Below are 21,326 nucleotides of genomic sequence, written 5' to 3'. Positions count from 1 at the left end.
CACGTTTTGTCAGTGGGTGTGGTTTATTTTTTTTCCAACCTGTCATCGAATCACCGTTGCCTTTTTGTTGGCGTCACTTTTTCACAGTTGGCTCTTTGTTTAAAGAAACAGGAGAAGTTTTAGTGCGACCTTAGGGGTTTGTACGTGTTTCCTGAGAAACTGCCTCCCGATGGTGTTTTTCTTCTAATACCGGCGCATGTTAGAGATGTTCAAAGCCATGCCCCTCCAATGTGCATAGTCCATTTAGATAGCTCTATTGTTGTTCATTCTTTGTTGGGATCTTTTTTTTTTTTGTACAACCTACACATTAATTTGAGTTCTTCTTTTTAATGATATGTTAACTCGGTGAGGTGTAGCAGATGGTACAGGAAGGTTTGTGCCAACTTCTCAGGATCAGGCTTCATGAAGGTGTCGATAGGCGGTCAGTAAGGTGGATAAGATAAGATAAGATAAATCTTTATTGTCATTGTCACAAGGACAACGAAATTTAAAAGGTGCCATCAGTCAGTGCATATGCTTAAAAACAAAAAATAACTGTCTCACAATTCACACACAATGTAAGAATTAACAAATAACTGGTTAAAAAAAAACAAAAAAAAACTAATAAGTAAGAGCAGCCACATTCTCACATACATCATTTATGATGATTAATGGTTGTTTTTGATTGCATTTAGTTTTGTTTTTGCTATCGGGTAGAAACTGTCTCTGAGACGGTTGGTTCTTGTTCTGGTTGCTCTGTATCTTCTGCCTGAAGGCAGCAGTGTGAACAGAGAATGTCCGGGGTGAGAAGTGTCCTTTGTGATGTGTTGTGCTTTTCTTAGACAGCGGTCGCTGTGCAGGTCCTCCAGTGAGGGGAGAGGGCAGCCAGTGATTTTTTTGGGCTGTATTCACAACCCTTTGGAGAGCTTTCCTTTGAGCCGTAGTGCTGCTGTTGTACCATACGCAGATACAGTAGGTCAGTATGCTCTCTATGGAGCACTTGTAGAAGGACACCAGCAGCTTCTCCTTGATGTTGTTCCTCCTGAGAACCCTCAGGAAGTGCAGTCTTTGCTGGGCCTTTTTTATCAGCTCGAAGGTGTTCATGTTCCATGTGAGGCCCTGCTCAATGTGGACCCCCAGGAAACGGAAATCAGCTACCCTCTCCACACATTTTCCCCCAATGGTTAGTGGTGTAATGTCTGTTTTATTCCTCCTGTAATCTATTATGAGTTCTTTTGTCTTTGAGTTGTTGAGGAGCAGATTGTTCTCCCTGAACCACTGCAACAGCCGCTCCACCTCACCCCTGTAGGCGGACTCGTCGCCTCCTGAGATGAGCCCCACCACTGTGGTGTCATCAGCAAACTTGATGACACCACATCAAGTTTGCTGATGTGGTGTCATCACCACATCAGCAAACTGATGCGGTGATGACCACATCACACATCAGTTTGTGGATCCCTAGAGTCGTCCGTGAGTATAAACTCAGATTTGGAATAAATCATGGCCAGATTTGAAAAAAGAAGTAGCTTAGATTGTGAATATTCCACATGTGGTGAACTGGTTCTTACCTCATGCTTGACACACAGCTAATTTGAGCGGGTTTATGGTCGAGTTCTTGATCTGTTGATGAAAGGCTCGTGCTTTTAGAGGCTCCATTGTTCCGTTGGATTAGTGGTTGTGTTTTTCCATGGCGCTTTTGGTTTTATTAGTGTTCAGATTAAATTGCATTCACATCTGGATTTAGATTCTTGAATAAATCTCTTTTCCTTTCTTCTGTCTAAAGTTTCTATTGTCATCATGGAACATTGTTGGGTTCCACGATTGGAGACGTTAAAATCCGGTAAAGTTTAGACACGTTCTCCATATTTCACTGAGCACAACCTAGAAAAAAGACTTCAAAAAGCATATTCTGGTTGGTAACATGATTAACATCAGTTGTGAGGAACACTTCAGACAGCTGACCAGATGTCAAGCAGTTAAGGTTATGTTTAAAATAGGGAACCTCCGTTGGTGCGCTCTGGCCGCTCATGACATGTATAGTTCATACATTTATGCAGACATAATGGTCACGTCACTGATGTCGACATTACCATTTTCACTTGAGAACCTTTCCGACCCACCATGACCTCCTCTGACCGGTGTTCACTGTATTGGCACAGATGCGGTGCGTTTTGAAACGTCATTCATTAAGCAATACCCTCTGAAAATGGTAATGTGTCCAGGTAAGCCACCAAGGGCGCCGCTATTTGTTTCTTGTAGGTTGCCGTTTTTTTTTTTTTCTTCTTCTATCTTTCTTTTTCTTTTTTAGTGTTTTGTTCCATTTTGTGTCAATGCAATGTATATTGGACATGTTGCTCAATAAAGTGTGTAAACCGAGTGGCCCTTGTGGTACTTTTTGCTTCACATTAGGAATGCCAACACATCGGGGGGGGGGGGTGAAAGCTGCTTGGTAATTAGAAGCTGGTTAAAAAGAGTCACGTTTCAGGAGCAGATATCGACGACCTCTGACGGGAACCGTTGGGATTGTTTCTTATGTTGAGGAAGCAAGTTGCACTTATGAAGCACCTGGAAAAAGAATCATCTGTTAAAAAACAAGTCTGGTGGCATTTTGATAAGGTGACCCAGCAGCATCTTCCCTGAGTTGATGTAAGTTCTCTACTATTTGAAACCGATTTCTCATTAAGCTCATTTGCATGTCTGCTGAATATAACAGATGTGCAGAGGGTGAGTCAAATATGTATTTGTAGACTGACTTAAAATGTAACGCTCAGACCTCCAAGTTACAAAGGACTAGTCTGCTGTATCCCCACATGTTAACCACTGCTTAGATAAAAAATGGAAGAGTTTAACTGGTCTACTGATATATTTAGATTTTTATTAAAGTTAGAATCGCTTAAAACGGTGCTTAAATTATTTTTTAATAGATTTGATTTAAATTATGGTATATCTAAATGATTCATTATATTTGTGTATAGAATTATATATGTATGAATATATTTCCATAATGTAATTTTTCAGGACATTCTAATATTTTTGAGATTTACCTGTACATGGACGGCCTACATTTCAGGGTTTTACTCAAAGAAACTGAAAAACATCTTTTTCTTTCACTTCAAAATTGTATAGGGTAAAATCCCAATAAAATACAATAAAATTTGTTGTGATGTGAAAAAGTTGTTGTGATGTGAAAGGTGCTGTTTTCGGATACGAAGAATATTATGACAATCCTTCATTTTGATGTCTTGAGAAATTAAACTACACTTCTTATACACTTATAACTGCCTTTGCTTTATCAGCTGTATTGTTGATTCAGAGCTGTCTCCATTCTTCTGTTCCAAAAATTATGAACAAATGGCAAATACTAGAATTTAACACGCTGTTTATGATATATAGTAGTGGGTGTTGTTATTGATTTGTGTTACTAAAACCCCTAAATTTATGCCACAGATTCTCCTGGTCTCTTTCAATGTTATTCATATAAATTTATGCTACGGGCTAATTTTAAACTGACCGAATGTGTTGAAATAATGCTAAGATATAGAGTTAATGATGACGTGTGTGTTAATCTAAAATATGTGCGTCTTCTGCATTGACTGTCATTATTTGGTTTGTGACTACATTAAGTACATTTTTAGTTTGTGTTTCAGATTTAGGATGTCTACGAAGCACAGTCTGTGGTTCACGCGCCTCAGGAGTTCTTTACGTCTTCACGCTTTTAGAAATAGTTAGCCAGTTAGCTTATCTGTTCGTAAATATGAACTGCGTCATTGAAAGGAACTCTGTGAAAGGTCGTAATAACACGGAAAAATATATGTAAATTTAATAAAAAAAAAAAAAAATTACTTATTTCAACAGGAATTTTCATAAATTTTATTGAAGCATTAGCCTGGCGAAGTTGAACTTAACTTTGCTAAAGTTATATCTTAATCACGTATTTTAACATCGCAGTTGCCGGGGGTCGTTAAAGAAAAAAAAAAAGCATTAAAATTGTGATTTTATTTTTCTTTCTAAAACTGTATGGGAGTATAGTGCTAACTATAAACTGTGTTTGTTTCACAGCCCTTGGTAAGGCTATTCATGCGCTGTCACGGATTGGAAATGAGCTTTGGCTGGACCCCATGGTCAAAGGGGTGAGAAATACTAAAACTAGGCTCAAACTTTAGAGGTTTTACTTAAGCTATTCCTAAAAAGTGTAGTATGGGGAAGCTTCACATAACGCATTGTACATTCCCTGGACCATTTCTGACCAGTTTTCCTTTCAGGTTATTTTAGATGAGTTTCACATTTTGTCCTCATCATGTTGTCTTTGTCTCTCTTTCCAAAGCTGGCACTGAGATCAGTCAATGCTGCTCATTCGGCTTATGGCTGCTTCCTGTTCTCACCCATGTTCTTCAAGCAGTACAGCTTGGAGTCAGGATCAAAGCAGGGCAGCAAAGCAATCAAATGCAAACTGGTTATGAAGGTAAATCCAGTCTGCTTAATAATTGTGATTTGTGAAAGTACTAAACGAGCTATTTTAATGTTTCATTACCATTTCCACAACTTTAAAAGAAGCTGTTGTTCTTAGACAAGTCAAACGAGGACTGTATTATTTGACAACACCTTTGTAATGTTTTGTTTTTTTTAATTTGTGTAGCTTTTTACCCATAAAATTGTGTGAATACAAAAATGTCATAGTCTCTTTAGGATAACCAGCACTTTAAATGGGGTTTATTCTGTAAATGTCATAACAATTTTGTAGTTCTATGATCAAGAAGATGAAAATTTGAACTCCTCTTGTTTGTTTTGAAGTCGGTGCTGCCACTGTTTCGGTGTTTGACCTCCATTGAACGCAGTGTGGAACGATGTCACATATCAGTCAGCACTGCCACCGACCGAGTGATAATCCAGTTTTTCTGCAGACATGGTAGGAAACACTGCGTTTGGGGACAATAATCCAATTCTACTCAAATAAAAGAAAACCTATCTGTATTTGTTTAATTGCTATTAAGAGAATTCAAAAGGTGTGCTGAACCTCTTCCTTTTGCTGCACATGACGTGTTGCATGTTGTGGACGCCTGGTGGCAGTGTGCTCCTTTCACCTTGTGTCTGCTGTTCTAGGTATCATTAAAACCCACAACATACATTTCCAGGAAAGTGAGGCTCTGCAGGCTGTGTTTGACTCACATCTCTGTCCCAATGTGCTGAAGGCTCCTGCCAGGTTAGCACTGGATCATTTATCAGTCTATCCCTTTGGATCCATTCATCAGTCAATGGCTGCAGGCCACGTTTATACCTAGCTCTCTATTACACAGTTTATGCTACTTTTTACTTTGAAATCAGCACAGAAGAGTTGACATTAATAAATCTGTGACTAAACTAATTCAAAACCATTAAAATTAGTTTTAATCCTCTCATTTTCATTAGGTTCCAAAGATTTTTTTTTTTCATTAGACCCTTTTATTGGTCAGTGTAATAGAAAAAATATAGGTCTATTACCACCTGTTGGTAATCTGAATATGTCCTAAAATACACTTGAAACTGCTTAAAGTACACACAATATGGAAATTGGCAATAAATCAATTGAACAGAAGCTGTGTGATTTTTGCATCTGCTTTGCTCTTTGCTCCTGCAGGCTTCTTGCGGACATGGTGGTGCACTTTCCCCTGTTTCAGGAAGAAATCACTCTGTCCATCACTCCATTGAAAGTCACTGTCAGAAATTACCAGCAGGACGGAAAAGGTGTGCTGACTTTGTCATGTCGTTTACTTTAAATTCAAAAAATGACAGAATGTGATAAAAGTTGCAACAGTTTTGGCATGATGATTTAATATATATATATATATATATATATATATATATATATATATATATATATATATATATATATATATATACAAACATGGACAATTGCTCCCCCCCCCATAATAAATTCATCTAGCTTTTTTTTAAAAATTGAATTAATTTTTTAAGTTATTCAGACTTTCTGTGAACTTCTACTTACTAATTTATAATTTTCTTTTTCATTGTAGAAGAAATATGTCTTGGAAAAAGAAGCTAATTTCTCTTAGCCTAAATGAAGATCCGTGTTTTTCTCGCCACCACCCAGAGTGAGAAGGACAGTAAAGGATGTAAAATTACCAAAGTTCACCTAAGTTCACTGTTAAGAGAACCACAGCAAGGACTGGCATCTTGGGTTACCACATCTCCATGACGACCATTAGACTCTATTTACATGCCAGCTGGTTGTTTTGGGAGGCTCACCGGGAAGAGGGCTTTTCAGTCCTACCATGACAAACATTAACATTTGGCCTTCTCTTAGCAGGAATCATGTGCTTTGGTCAAAAGAAAATATGACTGTAACAAACACTCCAAGTGGGTTTGATGTGAAACGAAGGATGAAGTTGTGGGTTAAATGAAGTAACGATTGACAGCAAGTGGTAGCAATAGTTGTCAGGGATGATTCTGATCAGAAATGTTCAGTGTAGGATTATGCTACTGAAATGAAAGAGCAGTTTAAAGAGGCAGTACAATGTGCTTTCTAGCTAAATAGTGTAATTTTTATAGTACAATCAAGTAGTTAGCTTCAGTTGTTATAAAAATGCTATATGTCAAATATGACTTAAAAGAAATTTGACTTTGTCATTTAACACCTTCAAATTGGGCCTCTGTCTCTTTAAGAATCTCCTTCTCTTTCTGAAGCTCTGCCTTAGGAAGTCATCACAACATGGCTCCTCCTATTAACTATTTAACAGAGTTTTTACCAGTGTTTCCCTCAGAAGTAGCTCTTATGATGAGCTCAGCAAATACGCAGTTCCACCAGGTGTTTGCTAATTGCTGCTGGCTAGTCTGAAGGAGCTGAGTGGGGGAGGGCTGCTCCGTGAGGCAGAAGCCCGGAAGTTTGGAAACTGCAGCTTGGAGGAGGAACTTCATTCTTGAAGGCGGACCTAGGTTGTTTTGCACAACTGAATGGTTGCCATGGGAGATTATAGGATTTCTCCAACATGCATGAAAAAAATCACTCCAGGAATGTCTGTGATGAGGGAATAACTTTACAATGTGATGTAAATCTTAAAAAAAAAAAGCTGCTCCTTTAAGTTTTAAATAGTTTTTTATAAGCATCCATAGGATCATCGAGACAAAGTTACATGTGCAAGCTGTTCCACAGACAGGAAGGGCTTGCCTCTTCCAGTTTCTTTAATGTGCAACTGGAGGACTTGGATGTGTTTGTGTGACAGGTCCAATGAAGACGACGTACACAGAGATGTCCTTACACCCAAACGAGTTTGACTACTTCCAGATCGGGCTGGACTCTGACATAACGTTCTGTCTGAAGGAGCTGAGGGTAACTGAGCTATTTTAGTACGGTTTTATTTTGTCACCTGAGTATATCGTGTGTAGCTTGGATCTGTGTGTTTATGTGCTGCATAGTTACAGCATGTGTGTGTCTGGCTCATCAGGGGCTTCTCTGTGTCAGAGGTGATATTTCTAGTGTCCCTTGCGCTAAGGCATAATTGTGAATTTATTGCAAATTTTTCTCAAAAATGATCAAAAACAGTCGGCTTAAGAGATACTGACTCACACCTGCAGGTGGCAGTAGTTCTTGCTTCAGGACATAGACGGTAATCAAGTAGCAAAATGTTCCATTCACTGTAGTTTTAGCTCAAACAGAGATGCTATAGTGACGCACCACCTCACTGAACATTGACAAAAGCAATCAGTTGCACGATCCAGTTCTTCAATCCAAACCGACTAAACTCAAACTGTTGTCTCAGTAATTTGAGTTAACTATAAAACACAGAATCTAGGAAATTTCTAGATTTCCTAAACAGGAAAATCTAAAAACATGGCTTGGTCTGTCATAGTTGGGTTTTTTTTATTTTTTATGAATGAGTAACTGTTCATGTTTCATCTGAGAATTTGAAGGGACATTCTTTGTTCTGGTCCAGTTAGTGAGGCCTGACCTGCATTACCCTTCACCACTCTTGACCCCTAATGTCTTGGAATGTTTGCTGAACCCCCCCGCTGGGAGTCTCTCCTCGTTATCCAGCCTCAACATCTTCTGGAATCTGGAAAACTAAGCTTTGAGTCTGAGTTAATCACAATTTCAAGCACAGAGGAGCGTGTCTGAGTCGATCGTTCTGTTTTTCAGGGGATACTGTCCTTTGCTGAGTCTCGCAGCCTTCCAGTGTCGGTTTTCCTCGATGCAGCAGGAAAGTAAGTCTCATCATGCTGTTTAGATTAATTTCCAACCATATCTGAAGATACGACACCTGTATTGTATCTTCTAGGTATTACTAGGTGGAATAGTAATACCTATTACTATAGGTATTACCATATACTACTAGGCCATTTCAAAAACCTCTTTCTCTCTGACTGCTGAATGTGGGCGTTTCAGCGGTTTTCTCACTATTTGCTGTGGTAAAGTTGTCCCTGTCTGCAGACCTGTGTGCTTCTCTGTGGAGGACGTGGTCCTTGAGGCCACTGTGCTGCTGGCAACTGTGACGGACTCTGACAGCAGGGACCATTCTCAACCAACCGAATCCCTGACCCCAAAAATATCCAGGTAACAAGCTCCAGGTTCTAATAGTGTCAGTAAAACCACTGACTGAACTCCATCAGTATCCATCAGATTTGTGTTTTTGACATTATTCTGGCCAGATTCTGTCCTCATCACATCTGCGCCGCTTGCTGGTTTTCAAAATCTGTACGTCCTAGAGAACATACAGTAGTCGCAAAACTAATCTCACACCTTGAAATTTATTTTTTAGGGTATAAGAGCAAAAAGGGGCTGAATACAAATGGATGCCACATGTTCCAGAATATTTTAAGAACTTTTTTTCTGTCTACTTCATCATTACTACAACCCTATATTGATGTAACAATAAAATTATGTTCAAATTTGTGACTGCAAAGGGATAAAATGTGACTTTGAAGGGGTTTGAACACTTTTGCCAGATTCTGTAAATCAGTCTTCACTCTTTGTATCTGACCTTCCCTCTTGGCGTTCCACCAAGTCTCGTTGCCCTCATTGGCTGTTTTTAGCCCCCTAATAGGGTGTGGCGTTACTGCAGCCGGTCTAGTGTCAGTGAGTGAGAAACTAGGGCAAAGCGTAGGTTAGAAGCCTGCCAGTGAGATGCTCTGTAATCCGCTCAGCTCCTCTACGCTAGCCCGCTCTGCCGGCAGCCGCCTCAGTCTTTTCTAACTCCAGCTGGTTGTTATTACGCAACATCTAATTCAGGTCTTCTACGATAGCGAATTTGGGCCATTGGAGATAGAAAAAAAAATTTAAGAGTAAATTTCTGCCAAAAAACGTAGAAGTTTTGAGGTCAACTTCAGAAATTTTTCAAAAAAAAAAAGAACATTTCTGAGTTTGAACAGTAGAAAATTTGCTATAATTTTTTTTTGACTTGGAAATTTCCAGATAGTAATTTTTTTTCTAGGAAATTTCAGAGATTAATCTCAAAATTTATTTATTTTTTTTTAGGAAACTTTCGACTTTCCAAACCATGAAACTTAAGGTTAATCTCAAAATTTCTTCAGTTTTTCTAGCAAATTTGGGTGAATGTGGCTAAATCAGTATTGATGTCAGATTATTCAGCAACAATATCGCAGTTACAAGTTTCACTATGCGGAGGGTTGTTTTATTTCTTGCACTATTTAAACTGCTGTACTTCAACACAGTCAGAGGTCAGTGGTTTCTTGTCGGCTCTACTCTGTCATTAACTTGTTGGACATCTTCTTTATTTTCCACATACCTCGTCACACTTTCCCAGTTTAACAAGCGCCTGTCCTCACCGGGCTCAGTGATGATCCACATGCTCACGAGTCAGACTTCACTGACACACGACTGTTCTCCGTAAAAGCAGTGATTTAGCAGTTCCGCAGCGAGACAGACTGTTTAGTGAGAGTTAAATGTATCCTGTGGTGTTTTCAGGTGCGTAAGCTCCCCAGCTCAACCTGTGGCCGTGTCTCAGGGACCAGGCAGCAGGAGTTACACCGTTCCTGATGAGCTGATTCCATCCAGCCAGCGCCGTCCTGTAATCAGCTGTCCCGGTGCAACGCGCCTCCCTGAGATCAGGGAGTCGACCTGCCTCAGTGTAGACAGCCAGGAATGTACCAGCTCCGCCTCAAGCCCTGCATCCACTAAGGTGACGAGCTCTTCCTGTACCTATGGCTGTAATTCCTCACCTCACCTCTGTCCAATTTTCTCTCCTACATTTACTCTGATGCCTTGCTTTATTCCTCTGTCCTGGAGAAGTCAAACTCTTTTTTTGTCATGGGCCACATCAAGATCAAGAAAGTCTTTAAAGGGGCAGCACTATGTGTTGTCCAGCCACATAGTGCTATTTTATAACATAGTCAAGTAACTGTTACCTTCAGTTGTTACAAAAATGCTGTTTATGTCAAATATAACTTAAAAGAGGCATTCCTGATTTAACACCTTGAAATTGGGCCTCTGTCCCTTTAAGAAACTCCTGCTCTGTGTTTCACTGAGAAGTACTGTCGTTCCTATAATCAGCTCAGCAGAGGCTCAGTTCTACCAGGTTTTTGCTAATTGCTGCAGCTCTGAGGAGCTGCGTCTCACTAGGTCCACCAAGGCGTTTTGAACAGCTGAACAGTTGCCATGGGGATTAAAGGATTTCTTAAATATGCATGAAAGACTCAAAGCGACACTCCCCAGCGTGTTTTCGATGAGGGAATAACTGTATAACATGATGTAAAGCTCAAAAAAGATTTTGACATGAAACTGCCCCTTTAAAGGGCCGGCTGTGGCATAATGTGTTGATTAAAAAATAAAAAAAAACTATTCATAAAACTGTTAAAATATGAAAAAGTATGAATACGTCCCTGCATTCAAAGAGAACTTATTTGGAATTGAATAACATATTTTCATCTTCATGTAATTTGGCCGTTTACAGATAAAACTGTGGTGATTCGATTCTATTATAAGGTTCTATTTGTAGAGTACTACAAAAAAGCTTTTTTTTGTTTAACATGCTCTATCACAATTTCAGTATTAATCCACACACCCATTTAAAAAAAAAAGTTTCTTTCGTAATTATATAATTGTTACAAGTTAAGTAAACTTAGTCACTAAACAATGGCTGATCAACAACTTTTAATGTGCAGAGCTCAACCTGAGGCTTATGAAAAGCTGCATTTGCAGCTAATTTGTTTGGAAGATCAGAGAAGGAAGTCGGAGAGGCTTCTTCACGTTTCCAAACTTTAATAACCCAAAATCAGAATTTGTAGCTTTTCTGGTCCTAAAACGTCAAAGCTCTGACAGATGCAAATCAGGATCATTTAGAGACATGCAAGGCCCAAACCACCGACTTCCCTCTTGTGCTCTTATGTAAAGTTGTGGCTAGGAGCCATTTTTACATGCCTCTCGTCTTCTGAACGTACTCTCTGCAGCTCCCATATGTAGACTGTGGCTGTCAATACATTTAAACAATCTACGATAAAATCAAACTGCTACACTGACTGGCAAAATGTGGTAAAAGCCTGGATCTTTTTTTTTTTTTTTGTCACTTTTGAGTGTTTTTGTAATGCAAGTGGCAGAATTCGTTTTGCAGTTTTAGAAGCATTTTGAGGACATTCTCCAACATGTTACCAGCTAATGGTTTTATCCCCCTCCCCCCCGCCGTCAGGTCTGTTCCCTGCTGTTCAACGCCTTGTCCTCTCAGCAAGATGAAGATGGTTGTGCTGCCCAGCTGCCTGTCCTGGCATGTTACAGCGATGAGGAAGACACTGACAACAACCACCTGAGAAGCCCTTCACTGTGAGAGATTACACAAGTCATTCTTCTGAACTTGTGATTTCTGTTTGAAACAAGGCAATATTTTCACAGAATCAGAATGCTAGACTGAGTATTAATCTAAGATATTTAGTGTTATATTAACAGTTTCTACTAAGATTCTTTTCTGGTACCTGATGTCGTCGACATGGCAGCTGCTCTTAGCTTTGTCTGTGAAAACATGCCAACATGAAGCTGCCACACATTGAAAAACCAGCCACCTGTGGACTGTTGGGGAGGATGCGTGTTGTACAAAATGTTTCCTGAATTTGATGTTATCCTGTTGAGCCACAGCATCAGCCAGCAGGTTTACAAAAAACAGAAATACTAGTAAACAAACAACTTTTGTAAACAGAATGCAGTCGGAAACATTATAAATAAATATCATCTTTATTTAAATATTTTACAGATTTCAAATTTTCCGCACAGAACTCAGATCTGCATTTAACTGTACGCCGTATATACACGCTCCGGTAGCCCAAGTGTGTTTGAAATATGAGACTAAGAGGAAAAGCGATGGTGCAGGTGTGAGTCATGAGCCAGATGACTGGGAGAACTGAACAGCTTGAGCCGATGCTGCTGAGATTGTCCAACATTTATACTTTCACACTTGGATCCACCTCTGTCGCCATCTTAATACACCCGACTCTGCAGCCCTTATCGTCAGCCCCAGCGTATGGGGAGGAGAAATAAAAAAAATTTGTTTCATTAGTGCAGATTGTAAACAATGACAAAGAAATTCACAGGGACGGTTTTCTGAAGCAGGGATCACCACTAGTCCCAACGTCCTGACCTAAACACAGTGGTCGATTTTAAGGAAACAAAACAAAAAAGAATATCTTTAGACAGCAGAGCTGTTTCATCTCTATGGCTACTTTACAGTTTTAGGGCTCTGTGCTCAGTTGGGTGACTAACAGAGGACATGTCTGCCAGTATCAACATCTCCTGATACAAGGCACGTCATAATAACATCTCAACCTTACAGTGACATCTTACTAAGTGTAGGTAGAAAGTCGCAGAAACACACCTAGTGCAAATCTTTGTGGTGTAATGGAAACACAACGACCATCACTATTAAAACCTACAGCAGAAGGGAGGAGGGGGAAACTGAACGACAGCTTAAGCTACCCTGAAGCAGCAAACAATCACACCGAACAAAGTTACAAAAATACGTTTTGGTCACCCGACCAACTTCAGCTTTTCTTTTTTTTTAGCTGTGTGCGTTTAAGGCTGCCAGACCCATTAAGTCCAGTGGATGTGGAGTCAGTCCAGCGCCTTGACATCCAACTCAACAACACCAGTCATTCGTCACACTCGCATCCATACACGCTTCACACAAAATTACTGTCAAAACTTCACCAGCAGCTCTAAGATTAAAGGGAGAACATCGGTTTGATAAATAATGTGCGTCGCATACATCCAAAGAGGCTTTCCGACTGTAAATACTCCGTCCCGCTCAGTAACAAAACATGCGCTGGACTCCAATCGCACCAGTGAGAAAAAGGCAGCTGCCGCTCGTCGATGTGAAATCTTTAAAGACAAGCCTGCCGACAGGTGTGCCATCGTCACATTAGCTGGGTCTTTTTTTATTTTTTTTGGTAGACTCTGAACACACCGTCTTGTTTAACTTTTGCTCCATGCTCCTGGAAAACACTCCAAAACTTTCCTTGAAGGTCTTGAAACATCTACAAACTGCAGCTTGGTTATTGAGCCCTAAAGCCGCCAGTCTCTTCTGTATGCCTAAGAACTTTTTATTCCCTTATGGAGACTCGGGCCTTGACTTTCTCCTCACCCCAGCCTCCCATCAGGAAAGAGAGGGACTTGACCTCAAACTGGATGCTTCATCTCCAACCAGTGACTACTGATCCTTGGCAATGGGATTAGCAAGTGAGCAGTGGAAAACTACAAAGATGCCAAAAGTCCAACTGAGACAGAAGTGTGTTTTAGGCCTCTCGTTTGCATATTTTGACCTCTCGCTGGCGGTAGGGAGAACAGAAAGGGCGTTGGGGCGGTTCTTCAGCAGAGTGGATCCTGTAGATGTGGAGGAAGCATCAGATGTCAAACCTACATCCTGGCCAGCAGGAATTGAAGCAGTTCATTACTTCCAGAGGCAGATTAGCGACGTCCCGGCAAGCAGGTTCTAGTCTGTGTATTCTGCCACGATGGACAATAGTACTGTGATGTCGTCTGGCTTCCCTCCTGCAAAAATAAACAAAACAAAAAAAACAGCTAGGATGGTGGTAGAAAAAAATATGTCTAAGCCATCACAAAGAGCAAAGGTTAACGTTGTGTCATTTCTCTGGAAAAGACACGAATCATGTTGCACGCAGAAATCAGCAGAGGACCGAAATCGGCCAATTTCAGTTTGACCTGACTGGTGAAAGTAAACGTGCAATACTAAGCAGTGTCAACAACACTCTTCAGTGTGAATGTGAAAAATTTTATTTTTAGATTTGGCAAGATGTTTTAAGTAAGTAACTGTTTTCTACGACGTAGCGAAACAACTGTAGTTCATTTAGACTGGAGGAGCTACAGAGTTTAGCAGACAACAGGAAGGCTGTACGGAGTGTAGCAAAGGTGCTTTCGAGCTTTTGTTATGAATGGTTTGGAAACGCCAGCAGTGATTGGACATCTCAGTTAATGTAGTAATCTAGATCAGAGGGCCTCAAACTCCAGGCCTCAACGGCCAGTATTATTTAACTTTTAGATGCATTTTTGGCAGAGAGATTCCTGTCCAATCCCACTCCTACAGAAAAAAAACCAAAAAACAACACCTGTCCCATTTAAATCCCGGTCCAAAGTAAAAACAAAAATTCCTGTCTCATCCTACTCCTGGTAAAATGACTCCTGTACCGCTCCCATTTTTCTTCTTCATCTAGTCTGTAGGCAATTCACCAACTTTCATTTGATCTTCTCATTCTATTTTTTATTCCTTACAGGAAGGTGAGGTTGTTTTGAAGCAATCTGATTGGTTGACATGAGTTTTATTGCCTGACTCATGAAATATAATAACCCAACCAACACTGTCTCCAAGCAGTCTTCCTGTTACACTGTGTAGTCGGTTGCAATGCTGTATGTAGTGTAGCTTTAAACTAGGTACAAAGAAACCTACCTCTGACATTCAGTCCGTTGTCGCATGCAAACTGTGCAAAAGGTGACATGTAGTTGGGGTCATATGCCAGTACATGAGCTTGCTCTGCGATGCTGCGGGCGGTCTGCTGAATGCTCTCATAGTTTGAGTTCTGAGGAAGCAAAAAAAACAAACAAAAAGAAAGGGGGGAAAAAAAAGAAGAAGAAGTGAACGTTATGTTTTTCTTTTGGATTCAGACTCAGCAGCAGCAGTAATGTTTGTCACTTACCTTCAGTTTTTTCAGCTCTTGGAGGATCATATAATCAGGCATGTTGTCGAACAGCCCATCGGTGGCGGTGAGGATTATGTCACCCAGCTGCACGTCAAAGGAGGAGCTGTCAGCAGATTCTGGGCTGTAAACACACAGATTCAGATAAGGAGCACTGTCAGTTTAGTCCTTGATGAAAAACTGAGTTTCATAAAGAGTACCGCAAACTAGTTTTAGTTTATTTACACCTGCAACATAGCTTGTCTTCTATCCTGGAAAAAATAAATAAATCCAGTTGCATCATATGGAATTACACAGATTCACCTCGGTTATGAAAACATAATCTCACTTTAAAAGTAAAGTGTATTCAAGGATCTTAGAAAGAACAGTGTGGTCTAGTACAACATTAAGTGCTTCGGTTGCCAGAGTGGTCTCATGTTTGCTTCTTGGAAGATGCCTCCACTCTGCTGCAAACCCGCCCCACAGTTATGAATATGATTCAATATAAAAGGTGTCTGGACTGCGTCAGGACACAGTGAGACATGGCTCCCAGGAACAACCTGCCTTGTGCTGTATTATCTATGAAGTGGCTGGAAAAATAGGCTCAGAAGGAGATGTTGGGATATTCAGTGTTGGCAGCAATGGATGGATATGAAAAAAAAAACCAACCTGATTATTCTCATTTTACAAATACTCTTTAAGGGCAAGCCAGTTTTCATGAAGCCAGGAAGAACAAACCACATTAACTCGATCCTCATGCAGATAAAATCATCATGAAGCAGAAACTGTAACCGCAAACCTGCGACATTCAGAGAGCAGTGTGCACCGTTTCCTCATCGAAGGAAAAATGGTTGATATAAACGTCACGGTTTAATGTCAAGTCTGACTTTAATTCAGCGGATCTTCATGTTTATGTATTTCAGCTTTGACGTTTGTCTTCTTCGAGCTGCTGCTGTTACTCAACTAGAGGTTTGATCTGCTGTTGTATTCTGTAAGCTGCTGATTAAATCTTCAGTAAGACTGAAATTTCCAGATCATAGGACAATCCCCTCCTGTCCTTCCCCGAAGTGATTGTGGTCAAAAAAACAAATAAAAAGAAGATATTGGCAATAAATGACTTGGACCATTATTTTAGGAAGGTGATGATATATATACAATATTCACTGAACTCCGATCCAGAACCGCATAGCATTCTGGGGGATGTAGGCGGAGGAAAGACTTGAGCCACTGAACCTCTCATTAACAGACAAGCAAGGTGAGTGACATCAACTTACTTACTCTCTGGTTACCTAGCAACAACTTGTTAAGTAACATGCACGGCAGCAGTCCAACAGTTTCAAAACTGCTTAAAAATAATAATAATAATAATAAAATAATTAAAAACAGCATGGAGTGAAAACTGGAAAGTTTGGGAATATTTCAAATATTTAAAACAAACTAATCAACAAATATTGATGGACTGATATGAAACGCTTATATCAGCTTTTCAGCCGTATCATCCAGCCCTAGCAGAACAAAAAGCAGACTGGCAGAAACTAAATTCAGCTCCAGTAGAGCCATGCAGCCCACCTCTATCCGTGCTTCATGTTTTGCCAGTTTTCTAAGAATCACCTTTTAAGAGTCTTAAAAATAATCTGGTGGATCAAAGATGAACAAGTGAAACGGGAGCCGAATCCGCTGGCAGCAGGACCGACTCTGGACTCTTCGTTTTGCCCCTCATCAGCCCACACAGACTTTGACCTGGGTAAGAGGGAAAGCTTGGCAAACATCCTGATCTCCGCTGACGTCTGCAGCGCTGCTGCTTGGCACGCCACAGCAACGAGACCCGGCAGCACGTGGCCCCTGACCCGCCGCTACGGCGCTACATGTGGGACGCGCAGGCCAGACTGAAAAGCTCTGCAGAGCGGTTCCGTTCAGATAATCTCTTTTGTCGCGTTTGTAACGCAGACCGCCTATTAGTTAGCAGGGTGTCGAAGGCCGCGCTGCAGCAGCTGTGCAGAAAAGTCCCAACAAGTCTTGAAAAAGTGCCAACGCCTTACAGTTCTCACTTTTTACAAATCCATGTTAAAACGCAGCATAAAAACAACATGGTGCTGCAACCAGTAAGAAAGGAGAAAACCAGGAGTTAAAAACTAAAGGAAAACACACCGTTTTGCAAAAATATTCCCCACGGCATTATTCACTGAGCAGAGCGATTTTCTTGTTAGCAAAACTGCTAAGCTGAAGTTTCGGTCCTCCAAGTAAACCAAAATCCAGAGTAACATGTGCAAATGATTCCTCATCAGTCCCCAAAATACAGATCAGAGACATAGAAGGAATCTCAATTGTCAGTGCTACTATTAATATTAGTGCAGAGAAAATCTGTGCTGACTGTGTTTAACCGTTTTTATGTAAGTGAAACTATGGTTAAATTATGATTGACGAAAAAAAAAAAAAATCATGAAGCAATATGCAATAATCTTTTATCCAGTTTATTTTTACAAAACAAAACAAAAAGCTAAGAATTCTTTATCAGTCAATCTGACTGTAGATCTTTTTGAGCAGCACATAATGGACACAGGTGAAGTGCAGGTTCTGCTGGGCGGCTCACCTGTCGCTGAGCACGGCTCCCTCCGCCCCGGGAGGAGCGATGGACAGCTGGAAGGGTGTGTTAAAGTAGTGCTGCTGTTCGTCTGAGCGGTGGACCACCTCCCCGCCCCGGACCACCAGGAAACCCGAGTCTCCCAGGTTGGCTGTGTGAAGCTGGTGACTCTGCCTGTCCAACACCACAATGCAGGCGGTGCTGCTACCTACAGACATAATCGCACACAAATTCACTTCTTTAGAATTTACAAACCAAAATGTTGACCAGCATTGCGACCGCTCCTAAAACGAGATGAAAATAAACTCTATTGGCTGCAGGTCAGGTCTGTCCAAACTGTGGCCCTTGAAATTATCTTTGCTCGGCCCTCTGACCACAAATCAAGATTGGTAAAATGGGGCAAGAAAATAGAAAATGATGAAACAGTCTGAAGTGTTTTTGCACATTTTGGATCTTCTAGATTTCATAAGAAATAGTGTTGAAACTAAAAAAAGAGACATCACGATAAACTTATCTTTGCATTGTAGATTGAATGAATTTTGTATCCCGCAAGTAGTTTACATTTGCCAGTTTTGGTCTCGGGGGCAAAAAGTTTGACCATCACTACAGAATCATACGGAGCCGTCTTGAGGCATTGAGACCAAAAGTTATCAAAAGCTTTTTTCCTCATCAAAGATGAATACAAACATTTTTTTTCCAGCACAATTTCCTGACAATTGAACTGTACCACAATAACTTACTCAATGTATACATTTAGGAGACAAATTAAATCACCCTAAAATTTACAATTTTTTTTTTCATATTAGACACATTTTGGTAAACTCCCCTAAGCAGAAGAGATGAAAAGGAGGAAACTGGAGCTGTTGGAGCAGGCTGACAACGAGGGGCCACACCCTGCTGGTGATTCATCCGGAGCACCAAAATATTCTCTCTGGGATCAACCTTCAAACTTCCCCAGCCTGTACACGCTGTGACTCAGTCCTCTGCCTCTCACTTTTCTCTGCAGCTAAACAATTACACACGCCGCCTGCCTCAACGGCATTCCTCCGGCCGTGTAAAGGATGGTACAATCCAAACTTTTGTTTTCCCCGGCTCTGCTGCCGGGTTCTCAGTGGAAAACTACCGAAGTTTGCTGAGACAAAGATCCGTTCCCTTGTCACGCTCCTTCGCCGATGTTAGATCGCGTGAGCTGGGTTTGTTTTGAGGCAACACCACGCAGGAGGAAAGGGATACTGGTTGGGACATTCCTAGGACTTCTTAATGGGATCTGGCTGTTGTGAGTCATAATGCAAAAATCCCAGCCCAGGCAGCAATAAACCAAATAGATGAAAACCGCCCAGGCCCGGATAATGTAGCTCAGATCTAAACCACATGGAAATGTGCCGTTTTCACTGTAAGGCGCAGCATGTCTGCACACAGCAGTCTAAACCCCTGTCAACTGATGCCAATGGTTTCCTGCTTCTACGTGGTGGGGTTTGTCCTTATTCTGTAGAATAATAAAAGCGCCAATACAAGATAACATAATGTGCAGGATACCAAAATAAATGTTTTTTCTGTTTACCCAGTAGAGGCACTTTGTTCTGTAGTAGCTCGTAGTAGCTGGTCGTAAGGACTCCCACCGGGCTGCTGGGAACAAAGCGTCCTTCCTTCACCAGCCTCTCGCACGTCTTCATCAGCGTACTGGAAAACTGCGACGGGTCCACACCGTAGTCTCTCCAGCCACCAACTCCATCCGCTACACCTACAAACAAAAAAGCAAACAGGTGAGACGGTTATGTAAGAACTGAAATGCAAGGAAATAAAAATGGATGTTTGGATGGAGACAGATTTGTGAAGCAGTGAATATTTATAACATTTTTAAATTATTTCTGCTCAGGCTCAGTTAAAGTCCACAGCTGTGGCTAGGTTATACAGTGTTTACTGAAAATACTGCAAGTTTTTTGTTGCGCGTCTATTAGCTTTGCACATCTAAAGACATTGGCCCATTCCAACCCAATCTCCACCCGCGTTCATATCAAGCACTCGCAGCATCATTCTGCCACCACCATGTTTCATCATGTGTGGTCATTGCGATGTATACAGTTTTGCGACACACATTATAAAATCGAAACCATCGTTTTACCTCTACTTCACTCGGTTTGTGTTGTGCGATCACATAAAAATGAAAATCAAAACATCTCGGCTTGTGGTAGTAAGGTGAAAAAAGTTCAACAGGCCTGAACGTTTGAGCAGAGATCCAATTAAATTACTCAAATTTTAGTTTGTTTATTAAGACCTGAAGATGTTGTGTTTATTGGGTTTTATAGTTTTGCCTTATAAGAGCTTTAATCCAAGATTTGCCTAGAAAGGAAAGTTCCTGGGCTCAAGAAGCCAGAATCTGTTCTGCTGACCATACAAGGACAGTCCCACTGCATCATCCCACCCAGAGTCAGACAATAGAGACCAGCCTGCAACCTAAAAAAAAAAAAATTTAAAAATGAAGCAAGCGGGTCCAAAAACAATGCGATTTTGTGTTGAAGGTGTTCCAATTTGCAAGTTAAATCTGGCAACCTGATCTACTCTGCGGGTGTCAGCACATACAATCAGCTTAGGTGGTGGGAGTCCCACGAGACTTAAATGACAGGTTGTCCACACAGATCAAGGTTTCTGTGTCTCAGTGCTGATTCCACAAACAGCAGGTTTGGATTTTCATGCTGTTCAGGTTTTACACAAATTAACCCAGTCTTTATCAATAAGAACAGTGGCCCTGCACATTTCAACCTGTAGCTACAAGCTGTTAAGTGAAGAATGATGCTGCGTGCGTAGCAATATAATTTCTGGAGCAAACAAAAGAGCAGACACTTACCCAAAACATCGGCGGACCTGTGCCGGGCGATGAAGCACGCGTCGTCCCCATAACACATCCCTTTCTTCAGGATGCCTCTGCGGAAGTCTTTGCCGAAGCCGCAGCTCGCCGTCACCAGGCTGTAGTCGCGGCCGTCTGTCTGAGAAAGCCCGCCGATGACAGCTCTGGCAACAAGTCTACCGTAAGACAGCACGGACAACATCACCTACGCACCAGCTCCGTACGAAACAAACCGGCCAAGCTAGCAGCTGAGCTAGCTTAGCGTCGATGTGAGCACGCAATGTTTGACAGGCGAACCAGGCTGGAGAAGTGCCGCCGCCGCCGAAAACAGCCGCCGCGCATAAAGACGAATTGTCGCCGACGGTAGTAGTCTCCCGAAGGTGTTTTCTTTCCTTTTTTTTGGTGTTTTAAGCAGAAAGAAATTCAAAGAAATTGGTTTCTTCCTCTGTTGAAGTCCTGCGAGGGTTGGTTGTGAACGGCCATGCTGCCGCTTTGCCTCACTGCGTAAGAGAGACTGTGGAGCAGCAGCTGCTGCTGTGGCCTCAGAGCGCGCGGTCTTGTGACTGCTCTGACGTCAGAGGTTATTACCAAATCAACGTTCCCTAATACGGAAACACAACGTCCTGTCCTTCTGTTGGACGAAATGTACACCAAATATAACACTGGAAATCGATAAGACTTTTTGAAGAAAGGTAATTTAAGCATAAAAAGTTCAATTAAAAAGAATTTAGAAAAACTTAATCTTTTTTTCTAATTAAAATAATTTGGCAGAATATTTGTCTCCTTGCGAAAACCCGCAAAACG

General features: G+C 41.1%; 2 protein-coding genes across 2 annotated transcripts; one reads left to right on the top strand and one right to left on the bottom strand.

Annotated features, from left to right (window-relative positions):
- Positions 1-3,965: 3,965 nt before the first annotated feature.
- rad9b (RAD9 checkpoint clamp component B) lies at positions 3,966-12,486 on the top strand (the record flags this gene model as incomplete). The annotated part of the gene is made up of 10 exons (XM_032577849.1): positions 3,966-4,109; positions 4,304-4,441; positions 4,771-4,885; positions 5,080-5,179; positions 5,594-5,700; positions 7,197-7,303; positions 8,111-8,175; positions 8,402-8,524; positions 9,896-10,109; positions 11,613-12,486. Coding segments are annotated over 10 exons (1,248 nt in total), but the record flags the coding sequence as incomplete, so codon positions are not given.
- Positions 12,133-21,049, bottom strand: pptc7a (protein phosphatase targeting COQ7 a). Its single transcript, XM_032577844.1, has 6 exons — positions 20,523-21,049; positions 19,239-19,418; positions 17,687-17,885; positions 15,118-15,241; positions 14,871-15,000; positions 12,133-13,957 (listed from the first exon to the last, which is right to left on the bottom strand). Exons 1-6 carry the CDS (start codon positions 20,722-20,724, stop codon positions 13,899-13,901), a joined length of 894 nt encoding a protein of 297 aa, XP_032433735.1. The 5' UTR covers positions 20,725-21,049; the 3' UTR covers positions 12,133-13,898.
- Positions 21,050-21,326: the final 277 nt, after the last annotated feature.

This window comes from Xiphophorus hellerii, chromosome 12 (genome assembly GCF_003331165.1).
Source record: "Xiphophorus hellerii strain 12219 chromosome 12, Xiphophorus_hellerii-4.1, whole genome shotgun sequence".
Classification (NCBI taxonomy): Eukaryota; Metazoa; Chordata; class Actinopteri; order Cyprinodontiformes; family Poeciliidae; genus Xiphophorus; species Xiphophorus hellerii.
The sequence above is the reverse complement of the archived record's forward strand: the minus strand, read 5'-3'. Positions and strand labels throughout refer to the sequence as shown.